The sequence below is a fragment of the Priapulus caudatus genome, unplaced genomic scaffold (assembly GCF_000485595.1).
Source record: "Priapulus caudatus unplaced genomic scaffold, Priapulus_caudatus-5.0.1 Scaffold119, whole genome shotgun sequence".
Classification (NCBI taxonomy): Eukaryota; Metazoa; Priapulida; class Priapulimorpha; order Priapulimorphida; family Priapulidae; genus Priapulus; species Priapulus caudatus.
Window position 1 is genome coordinate 672,382 of NW_014577180.1, and position 12,482 is coordinate 684,863.

The 12,482-nt window shown below is 42.2% G+C and overlaps 1 protein-coding gene across 1 annotated transcript; it reads left to right on the top strand.

Moving 5' to 3' along the window:
- Positions 1-699: 699 nt before the first annotated feature.
- Positions 700-11,814, top strand: LOC106805580 (acetylcholine receptor subunit beta-like 1). The gene is made up of 6 exons (XM_014807234.1): positions 700-976; positions 5,497-5,657; positions 7,279-7,323; positions 7,493-7,602; positions 8,702-9,689; positions 10,509-11,814. Exons 1-6 carry the CDS (start codon positions 931-933, stop codon positions 10,668-10,670), a joined length of 1,512 nt encoding a protein of 503 aa, XP_014662720.1. The 5' UTR covers positions 700-930; the 3' UTR covers positions 10,671-11,814.
- Positions 11,815-12,482: the final 668 nt, after the last annotated feature.

Here is a 12,482-nt window from a genome sequence, read left to right on the forward strand (position 1 = left end):
GTTGGGAAGCATCCTCTTCTGTGTGGATGAGTCGACGGTCGCCGTGCATGGTAGCCTACTGTCTAGGCTCGCGATGGGCAATGATATACGCGGTAGCGCTCAGCCGCCGATCGATTGTCTATCGACTAACGGTAACACGCACACATCATCGGCGCGCATGCATGAGGCCGTGGCGTGGCTAGGCAGCCCACTGCAGTCTCCGGCTCGACCATCAGACAGCGAGTAGCCGTTTGTACCGGGAAGAAAGCCTTGTGCTGGCGATGTGTGCGAGATCTGTGGCTTAGAGGCATCACAAACTCACACTTACTGATAGCGACAACCGACAACGCCTGCAGCATACATATATAGGCGGCTCCGCGCAGCTATATACAAAGTATCAGTCGATTTACCGTGACAACTTTAGAGCGTAACCACACAGCACGTTGCTAACGCAGGGCACTGCTTACGCAGCCTATTGGTGACTCAATACGTTGGTGTCGCGGTACGTAGGTGATGCGGTAGTCGGGTGACGCAATACCGTGGTGACACAGTATCATAGTGATTGTATAATGTGATGACGTTGGTCTGCGACGATGCAGTAACATAGGAACGTTATCGGTGGCGGCGTGTAGTAACGTTATCAGTGGTTATCAGCAGGGAGGTGGCGACGTATTCTTGCTGCGCTGCATCACTATTGTGACGTTACATTGTGGTGACATTTACAATATGGTGGCGTTACGGCGAAGCGACGCAGTAGTGCGGTGATGTTATGACGTTATAAAGCAGTAATAAAGTGACGTTACGAAATGGTGAGGCAGTAATGTGGCGACGCATCTTTTCACGCATATGACGTTTCGCAGCGGCCTAGCATACTGAGGTCGCCATCCGTCGACGAATTGCTCTGCTCGTGCGCCGGCAGCACTCATAGATCCACATGAATGAATCAGCAATATGACGTCGATTTACTACGTTATCATCGTTTTGCACTTCATGTTAGGTATGTCGTTACTTTCTCTGCAAAGGTGTGACATTGTCGTGTATGCGTTGGAGAGTGCGTGGTAGTCGTGATTATATGCACTGTACTGATATGGCTCATTATACATGATCTATCCTTCCGTCTAATCATCCATCAAATAATTTATCCATTAATCCACCCATTTATTTATCCATTCATACATCCATCCATCCATCCATACATCCATCCATTCATCCATCTATCTATCTATTCATCCATCCATCCATTCACCCATCCATCCATCCATCTATCCATCCATTATTCCATCCATCCACTCTAGCTATCTATCTATCCATATCTATCTATCTAGATCTATCTATCATATTTCTCATCAACTCTATCTATCTAGCTCTATCTATTTATCGACTTCTCATCACTATCACCTCACATCTACTCATTATCTATCCATAATCTACTCGTCTCTATTATCTATACAGTATCTATTTATCATATTTATCATATCTTAATCCTAATCTTCTATCATCACACTCTCACCACCTTACTATCCTATCTATCCTATCTACTCTAACCTCCACCCTACTATCCTATCCGCATATATCTATTTGATCTATGCTAATCATCTCCTATACTATCTATCTATCTACTCATATCTATTTATTAGAGCGTATCGTTTCTAAATCTATCTCCTCCACTCCTCACTCACCATCCTCATCCATCCATCATCCAATCATCCATCCTCATCATCATTCCACTCCCATTTATATTATCCATCTTATCTAATTTAGCTATTATCTACTCTCATCTATCATACCTATATTGATCTAATCTTATCCTAATCTATCCTATTTATATATAATATATATGTCTGGTCTACTCTGTCTGTCCACCTCCAAATCTACTCCTACCTCTCATCTCACCTCCTAATCCATATCTTTCTATCTATCCTAGGCATATCTAATCTAGCTATCATATCTATCCATATCTAGTCTATCTAAATCTAGGTCTATCTACTCTTAATCTTATCTATCTCACTCTATTTATCTATCTATCTACTCTTCATCTATCTATCCTAATCCTACTCTACATACCTATCTATCTATCGTATCCCCTATCATCATCCTACTCTACTCCTACCATATCTATCTATCTTCCTATATCTCACTTTGCCTCTGTCACTATCTATACTATATATATATTAATCTATCTATCTATCTTATTTATATATCTATCTATCTATCATATCTCATCCATCCATCCATCCAATCATTTATCCATCCATCCATCCATCCATCACAATCATCCATCATACCACTCCATCATCATACATCAATCATCCATTCATCCATTCATATTTCCTCCGATCTATCTATCTATCTATCTATCTATCTAATCGTATCTATTATATGATCTGATCTATCAATCTATCTATTTATATATATATAGTATATATGGTCTGTCTATCTGTCTGTTCCATGCCATCCTATCCATCCCAACACCATACCATCCAGTCCCATCCATCCGATCATCCAATCCATCATCCATCCATCCATCCATCCATCCATCCATCCATCCATCCATCCAGCCACCCATCCATCCATCCATCCATTCATCTATCTATTTAATTCGCTTTCTCTCTTTCTCTCGCATATTTAGGTTTTAGTGTGCCCGTCTGCAGAGACAGTCCGGAGTCCTTTGTAAAACAGTGAATCTATTTACGCTCACCACTCGCACAAATCACCGTGTCCCCTAGGCTCTACTTTACGGCAACATTATTATTAGGCTTACTTATCAATCGTGCACTACGTCAGTACTGCGGCTAAGATTACCGCGTCAGAATATCGGTCTCTCCTTTCTTATAACATAGAAGTATCAACAAATGCTGGCGAGAGGGTAAGAACTGTATTTCAATTTTATTTGTCAATTATTCTAACTACAATTCAATGTATTTCAATTCAGAACTTAGATATACCTTCTAATACGTCAGCTATTTCTATCGGGTCTGACTGAAAATTTAAACATACAAAGGCACAGGCAACCGGTGTGATTATGCCTAATTTGTGTGTATTTTAAAATAAATTAATGCAAATTATATTTAGTATGAGCCACTAGTAACCGGAGATATCTAGCTTACTAGTGGCTCATACTAAATATAATTTGCATTAATTTATTTTAAAATACACACAAATTAGGCATAATCACACCGGTTGCCTGTGCCTTTGTATGTTTAAATTTTCAGTCAGACCCGATAAAAACAGCTGACGTATTAGAGGGTATATCTAAGTTCTGAATTACAAAATAAAATTTAAATACAGTTCTTACCCTCTCGCCAGCATTTGTTGATACTTCTATCTTATAAGAGAGGAGAGACCGATATTCTGACGCGGTAATCTTATCCGCAGTGAGCAATAAGCCCACGCCACCGATCTCAGTGTATAGCCCGTGTGTCCGACACCAACATAGGCTTATTCATATTTGTTAAATCCACCCAATTTTGTAGATATAATGACGATCAATTATAGGCCTTAATACGGGCGATAATTTTAGTAGTGGAGTGATGTCAGAAAAGTAGAACAGCCAAATTTCCGCGAATGTAGCCATCTAGCGGACAAAAGCTAAAACTTTGTTAATACCAGGTTAAACTATGCCAAATTTATATCTTTTTTTATTATGCACTCAGTTGTCAGTTGAGTCTCACATGGTATAAAGAATTAAGTTTGTTAAAACAGGTGCTATTCATATGTTTGATAATGTCATCTATGGTAACTTCACTGGTGCAGAACTCTGCCAAATTGACCAACTAATTTGGTTAAAATGAGGTGATATCCATACGTTTGGAGAAATATTTACTTTTTAAAATCTGCTCATTATTTTACGATGAAAGTGACCCTGAACTGATACCGTGCTATATTGACGAGTTTAGTTTATTGACCTATGTATTTAGTGCAGTTTAGTTTTCATGTATTATTTTGATGTAAAGCAAATCCCAATGATACGAGAGACACGTGACAGATGTCAGCAATTGTGTATTTAATAGGCGAGATGAGGCTTGCAAAGCCAGAGAGGGATATTCATAATAACTTGGCGCAATTTCATAACAATGTTGTATATCCAGAATCTTTGACTACACAGAGTCATAGAATCGTTCGAATGTTTTTTGTCCGAATATTGCTTATTGTTTGTTTCGAATCAATCCTTAGAATTAAGTAAAAAAAAGTTATAAAAAGGTAAACCGAGCCACCCCCTACCCTAGAGTGTCGGCTGAGAATTAGCATTGCGTGTATACCATGCTGGTGGGAGGGTGATTACTGTCTTCTATCCATCCCGGAATCTCTACCCGTAGATTGAGTCCGTGTGGTTGGATAGTGTTTAGATTGTGAATCCAGTACGATTCTCTTTTTTTTCTGGTGGGGATCGTATGGGTGAAGGGGGGGGGGTAAAAATATTTTAGAATTAAGTAAGTATATGTGGATGAATTTGCTATTAAAAGTTGTTCCTACGCGTTTTTCCCCGAGCAACGTCGGGTACCAGGCTAGTTAGCTATATTTTCCAAGAGTAAAATGCTTTACAGCCCCGTTTATTTCGGTTTTGCTAGCATCGAGATGATATATTTTTAACTACTACTGCTAATTCCAACTTCTTGCAATTGAATTAATTTCACCAACCTCGTTGGACATAATATAAAGCCTATGTTGCAACTCACTATTAATGGGACTCTAGTTACTGGGATTTTAGTTAATTCCCACAGCGCGTAATGATCTTGTTGAGTGGAACGATGTATGAACTTCTAAATTTGTATACGGAATTTAACGCGGTTCATGGCTTATACATTTGGCCGTGGCTACGCGTCCGGCTACCGGACGCCTAACTCCCGGGCTACACGTCCGGTCATCATTTCTTATGTGAACCCAACTATATTTTTTTCAGGAAAAAACACTAAACAGTAATTTTACCATATTAATACTTACGTTTAAGTATTTTATCAAAAAAATGTGTTTTTGTAACGCTTGAAACAATAGTAAATCCAGTAGAATTAAACATTTGAACGGGGCGTGGCCTAATCGTGACGTAGATTTGGGGCACTTGCCATAACATACACGATACGCACCGGTGCGGTTTTTGTTGTGAAGCAGTTTAATAACTAGTAGAAGCCTGTACGAAATTGACCACAAACAACGCAACGCACGCGTTTCCATGCAACAATTTGTTACTAACACCTGATGATCTCGTGTGAAATGGATGACGGGACGCGTAGCCAGGGAGCTGGGCGTCCGGTAACCGGACGCGTAGCCACTCTGTATACATTTTCTGTCGTCATGAGCAATACGCACAGGTTATCTATGCTAACAAGTAGTGCTGACTACTGCTTGATCTAGTTTTACTTTATTCGCTATGACCACACGAAAGGTAAGACTACAAGTTAGACGATACGTTAGTCCGAAATAGCTACTTTAACTGAATGATTAGTACTACTGCTTCGCTATGTGTGCATACGCAATAACTATCATCACGCGGTGTTGACTACTGCTTTTCCTTGTGCGCAGAGCTTGTGCATGGGAGCGGAAAAGCAGACAAGACGGGTCACGAGGACAAACTTGTTATGAAGCTGTTCAACGACTACAACCGGCTAATACGTCCAGTCCGCAACCAGAGTGAAATCACCTACTGCGACTTCGGAGTTGCCCTCACACAGATAATCAATGTCGTAAGTGCGCGTCTAGCTACGCACGTACTGCCGCTCTACCCCAAGACCCCCCTCCCCTTCTCGCCGACGATACCCCATTCTATGACGTCATTTTCAAGGCTACGGTGCCCAACATACCGCGTGCTATCTATTCTATCGTTGCTTGGTTGTTATTCTAGTAGCGGCTGCGTTGGATATTCTGTTGCGACGGCTCTCTCCCATCTATCCTTAATATTTAACGCAGCATTTTATATACGGCCACGTGATAAACCCTCGCAATGAGAGCTGTTTAGGAGTATTTATCTAACAGTTAGCTTTTAGAACATCAGGCTCAATGGTCCGGTATTTGAAGCCTATACCTTGTCACTGATGTTAAACCGCCAGCTTGACACGATTATTCTGCTTCTGTTCAGTTGGCGTCAGGTATAGAAATGATTGCATCACTGCGTTATGGGATTGAGATAAGGGGAGCGTCCTCGCCCCGGTAAAACAATCCATTATATTCACCTACGACAACAAACACGTGGCGTGGCCCACTACTCCTTGAAGAGCCAAAATATTTTAAAGAACTACATATTAAATTATTTTTGAAATTATTAAATATTAAGATTAATTTTAACGTATCCACACAACTCTCCTCCTCTCGCCAGCCTCCTCCTTCTCCTCCTCCTCCTTTTCCTCCTCCTCATTGTCATCATCATCATCATTATCTTCATCATCATCTTCATTATCTTCATCATCATCTTCCTCCTCCCCTCGTACTCTTCCGCAACCTCCACGTCTTCCTCATCCTGCAGCCGCCTCGCTCATCCTTTTGAGCACACAGCAGTCACGTAGTTTGTAGTAGTTTCGATGCGACCACGTCCATCATAGATGGTTAATCCCCCCCCCGCCACCAATGGCACAGCCACCAGGAAAGACCAGCAGCTTCTGCTGTGTCGCGTCGATCGTGTCTAGTTTAGGGCCGCCGTGCAGTTAAGTGGGTCAGGTTCAACGGTCGTGATCAGGAAGAAGCAACGATGGCTCTGGTCTATCTATGATAGCGGCTTATTCAACCACGCGCGCGCTAGCGAGATGTCATGCTGATCCTGTTTCTGTTTCGCCCTAACCACTGTTTTAATACAACTTGCGTACACACTGGAACACATTGCGTATACACTGGTATATATATATATATATATATATATATATATATATATATATATATATATATATATATATATATATATACAGAAAATATTATAATTAAAACAACTGGAGACATTTGCACAAACGTTTTCGCTTTATTGCTCTTCATGTGCACTCCTTCCATCCATCATTCCTATGCACCTGAAGAGCAATAATGCGAAAACGTTTGTGCAAATATGTCTCCAGTTGTTTTAATTATAATATTTTCTGTACGTATACGTATATATAGTGTCGTTGTAGCAGTAAAACTATTAGTCTACTAATCGATTAAGATGAACATCTCATAATATTATTATCTAATATTAGTAGTAAAAATTAACTACAATCATTGCGCATGTTAAAACAAACAACGCCAGTTTTTAGTTACCAGTTTAAGGCAATCACACCATTTTACTTCATCCGAGATGAAATGCGTTTAAATGAATAGAGGTATCCTTTTGACGTTTATTTCTAGGATGAAAAGAATCAAATAATAAAGACCAACATCTGGCTCAGACACGTAAGTTTTCTTGTGGTGTTAATTTCTTTTCTTTCGACATAAATAAATATTTGACCATATATGGCAAAGTCTGGCGGATGTCACGTCGCATGGTGTCGTTTCGTTGTGTTAATTAATAACATTGCGTTGGTATCTACTAACACGCCTTGGGCGCGTTATGCATTTGCAGACCTGGAATGATTATCAACTAGCCTGGGATCCGACGGAGTATAACGGCCTGAAAGAGATACAAATCCCCTCTGATAAAATCTGGGTACCAGATATAGTGCTCTTCAACAAGTAAGTCTAAAATTTAGTAATTCTCTTTTCAGCAAATGTCAGTTCTGTAACAGGAGGCTTAATTGCTAACTTAATTGTTATCAACCACGTCTTGCATGCTAACTTCAGTAGTGGTGGTGGTGGTGGCGGTGGCGCTGGCGGTGGCGGTGGCGATGGCGATGGCGGTGGCGGTGGCGCGGCGGTGGCGGTGTTGGCGGTGGTGTAACCCTCTTGTCTCGCTCTTTGCATACCTGTCCCCGCAAACTCGCTCCGACTGTCGGACTGCCATCGTGACTGTTTCTGCCATCGGGGATAGTTTAGCCGCTCGTGTGGTACGTGTAGTGCCGGCACGTAAACCTAAACTATACGCAGGAGTTCGCATGGATCTTTTTAATTTACGCAACGTGAAGAATTTAAGACGATGAAGGTGAATAGAATTGTAAAGACACAAATTTTAGAATCTACATGAATTTACGCAATGGCACACGACCTGCTACTATATAGGCTGCTACCTTTACTGCACCGGCCGTCATTCCCATCAATGCTGTTTTGAACGTTACACATCCCATCCTGTTATAACTAAACAAGCGTAGGCGCGTCCATAAAGGTCCATATATATTATATGTCCGTATAAGTAGGAAGGAATATTGTCTGCTAAATCAAGCAATGTAATGGCAAATCAAGCCGAATGGCAATTCCGCTGCACACACATGTAAAGACTATTCTCGCGCAAAAGCTCTTTATCGCTGTAAAAATTAGTAAACCGTATAACACTGAATTAGCACACCCGTGAAATCTCTATGAATACTGTAACATATGACAGCTTCAAATATGTCGCGTTGGTGACAATAAAGGGCCCGGTAAATATTTTCTCGGTAATATGCCTGCAATATGCAACGGTCATATTTGCTATCGATCGATTTTTATTTCTAGTAAGTTGCTGTTCTCTCATTTAGTGTCTCTCCACCGTGTAGCTATTCCTTGATAGTTTACATCGTATTTTCAATATGGACCCAGTGTTAAACCGGCATCATGTCTGCCATGTGTCTATATAGATTCACGACATTGCCGCTCGACGTGCCACGTACTTCGTTAAAAAATCTTCGTTTTATTTTTCCAGTGCTGACGGCAATTACCAGGCGAACTCGCGAGTAAATATTGTCCTTAACTACGACGGCACCGTACAGTGGATTCCTCCGGCCATCTTTCAAACATCGTGCACAATCGACGTGCGCTATTTCCCCTACGACCAGCAGACCTGCGGCATGAAATTCGGCTCATGGACATTCAGCGGTGACCTGCTGCAGCTCGCCTACCACTCGGGCCTGAAGATGATTGATCTAAACGACTACGTCTATAGCGGCACTTGGGACCTGATCGACTGTCCGTCGGAAATCATAATCGAGAATGGCACGAACGGCGATCCACCGAAGGAGTACATGTACTACTCGCTGCAAATCCGACGGAAGACGCTATTCTACACGATCAACCTCGTCATGCCCTGCGTATCACTTGCGATGTTGAGCATGATCGTGTTCTACTTGCCCTCCGACTGTGGTGAGAAGATGACGCTGGCTATATCGCTGCTGCTCGCGCTCATCGTATTTCTGTTTCTGGTGTCGATGATCCTTCCGCCAACGTCGCTGACGATACCTCTAGTTTCGAAGTATCTGCTTTTCACGTTTCTCATGAATATATGTACGATATTCATCACTGTGATCATCATCAACTGGAACTACCGGGGACCCGTGACGCACAACATGCCGCGATGGATCAAGCGAGTGTTCATCGAAATCATGCCAAAGTTTCTCTTCATGAAGAGACCTAACGTAACGACGGTGAATTACAGCGGCCATATGTACGCTAAGCTAGACACAAACCCGGATCCAACATTCTCGCAGCAAGTTGTTACGTCGCTTCCGTTACCGATGAAGGAACACCATCATCCACATTGTAGTCTATTTCCGGCTGAAGGGCAGGCTGCCGATGCGGATGACATAGGGGAAAACAGTCGCAGCTCCGTCGTCGCTCCACCAGAAGTCCAGAGGGCCGCTTGTGCAATTGAGCTTATCTCCGACCATCTCCGTGTGTACGACAAAGTATCAGAGGTGAGGATAGAACTAAAATATCGTATAAGAACCTAGCATGTGTCTAACCTTCGTAACGAATAAAAGCGTATGCTGCAGTATTATTATTATGTGCTCTTACATCAGCGGTGATATGTGGTTAGTTATTCCGCACTCACTGGTTCTCTCGATGTAAAATAAACATATAAACATGATTGAATGTCCTTATTTCAAGTAGCCAACATATTATACTGAAGCCGATTTATCCGTAATATCGTAAGCAGAGATAATTCCCGTGCACATTTTTTACATAATAGAAATTATCAGAAATCAATCGAGTTTTCGGATCAGTAAAATTCTGAAGGATATTATCGGTTAGTCGCATACGAGTGAAATTTCCAAGCAAATTCTCAACCCGTGTCTCTCATACAGTTAGTCTCTGTGCGGTCATATTTCTATGTGACATTTAAGAGCTCCGTGTATTTCGGCGAGTAATCTAAAAGGTGCCCGCACATTCGATGCACATATAATGAATTCACGTTGGTCGTGAATATCAAGTGCGTGAATACACACTAGGCGCGAGCAGATGGCGGCTGCGGTGTAGATTGCTTTTTTTGACCAGGCAACTATCACGGTCCACCTGGATTTATGCTTGAGAGAGAGATAATAATAGATGCGTATGATGCGCGCGTGCGTGCGTACGTTTCGTCTATTTTAATTAATCTGCTCATGCGTGCTTGAGTGTTTGGGCGTGCGTGGCGTGTGGCTTCGTAGCATGATACAATAGTAGTCGTTTTATGTTACAGTAATAAACGCTTTTAATGAAATTTCTATCGAGTAATTGCTTATTTCGCTCGGCAGGTGGCGGAGGACTGGAGGTACGTTGCCATGGTTCTCGACCGTCTGCTTCTCTACACGTTTGTCCTCGTCATTTTGTCAGGCACGCTGTCGTTCTTTGTCAACGCTCCCGGACTGTTCGAGTTTGTCGACCAAGAAGCAATTATTAATAATTTAAGAAATTAGCTCAATCTAGCAAAGTGAACACACTCACACCCTTATTGAATATTATTTATATGTTAGTTATGCGCACATGTAGTAATGTCGACCTTGTGGTCTTTAGAACGCCTTATCGCAACGCTGATTGACGCGATTTAGACAATTAGGTTTGTTATTGACGAATCATCGGACAGGTTTCCTTATCGCCGTGAGCGAATCTAAGTAATATTACGTTACATATAGTTTAGGAAATCGTAAATCGTATTGGACAGATCTCCAGTTGTATTCGTGTATTTATGTAAATGTAATAGGTTTTTGGCCACATGCTCTCATTATTACATATGCATTATTCATTGCGACATTTGTTTGTCGGGATTTCGAGTTTTATTGCTTGTGGGTTTAGTTACCAGACGTGACTGGTCGATAACCCACATTTACCGGCTGCGTTCATTTTGAACATCGGTCAAATGCGCCGAACGTTAGTCTTCAATTCTTGCAGCTCGTATACATTATATGCAATATCTTATGTCAAAATATTATGCGCATGCCGAGAAAATGCCTTGACGGAATTCTGAGATTTAAATTCAAGTTGGATATGCAACAACCAAATGCACGGAACCATTTTATTTCGTATGTTTAATATTTGCGCAACGGCTGACGAATTTCTTACGCAATATCTCTACGTCAACTTGCCACGTACCACCCTCATGTGTAGTCTAGTCTGTATATATTGGGAACGATTTCTACTATAGGGCGCCTATACTTACGTCCTATTGCTTTCATATTTGCAAAATTACATATTACGTAGATGCGTGTGCGTATGGCAGTATATCGCAGGCTATAGAGCGAAACGTACCTGAATAGTTATAGTATTCACGACATGCATCTCGAGTTGTTTGCATGCACCAATAAGGTACGGTAGACTACCATGACAAGGATTACGCGTGCATTCAATTCAACGTCGTTATAGTTGTATACATATAAGTTCATTTTTTTGCCAGTTATTTGTTTACTCGGTAGTTTACCGGTTTTCGCTTGCAACCGGGACGCCGTCAATAATTGAAATCTCTCGGGATTATAAAGAGAAGTAGACGAAGAGTGGTAGATCTAGAGAAAGCGAGAAAGAGAAAAAATAATTTGACGTAGACATAGAGAGAGAAAGAGAAAAGAAGAGAGCGATAGGATTGAGACAGAGAGAAACAGAAAGATGATAGAGAGGAAGATGGCGCGCGCGAGAGAGAAGAAGAAAAGGAGGAAGAGGAGGCTGAGGGGGAGGAGTGGAGGAAAAAGAGGAGGAGAGAAGAAGAAGGCGGAGGCGGAGGAGGAGAAGAAAGAGGGGGCATGATCGAGCGAGAGCGGGAGTAAGGGGAGAGAGCAACAGCGAGCGAAAGAGAGGGAGGCGATGGTTAGACATCGTCCGTGGCTTATCACTGCTAGTGTTGACGTTTGCTACTATAGCACGCGCGTGGTACCCCACGGCTCACACAGCACTAATACTCGCCGCCACCATTTCGTTTTTCGCTGCGTGCGCGCATGCTTTCGCTATTGATTTTTATTGGCGCTCGGTCGGCTTGCTGCTTGTACGGTCGACGACATACGGACGAGATGTGTGCACGCGCTGTATTTACTACTACGCACCCGTGACGGGACAGCTCTCGGTAGCAGGCCGCGGTGCTAGCTGGGATGCAGCGGCAGAAGGTTGCATTGCTTGCAGGCTTTCAGCAGCGTCCACGGTCTGTTATCTGTTGATAGTGCGTGTGATCGCCCATGCAGGCTCTCCAATGACACTTCCATGCTTCTGTTGCATATGACGACCCTAGGCGGAATGTTAGCGATCCG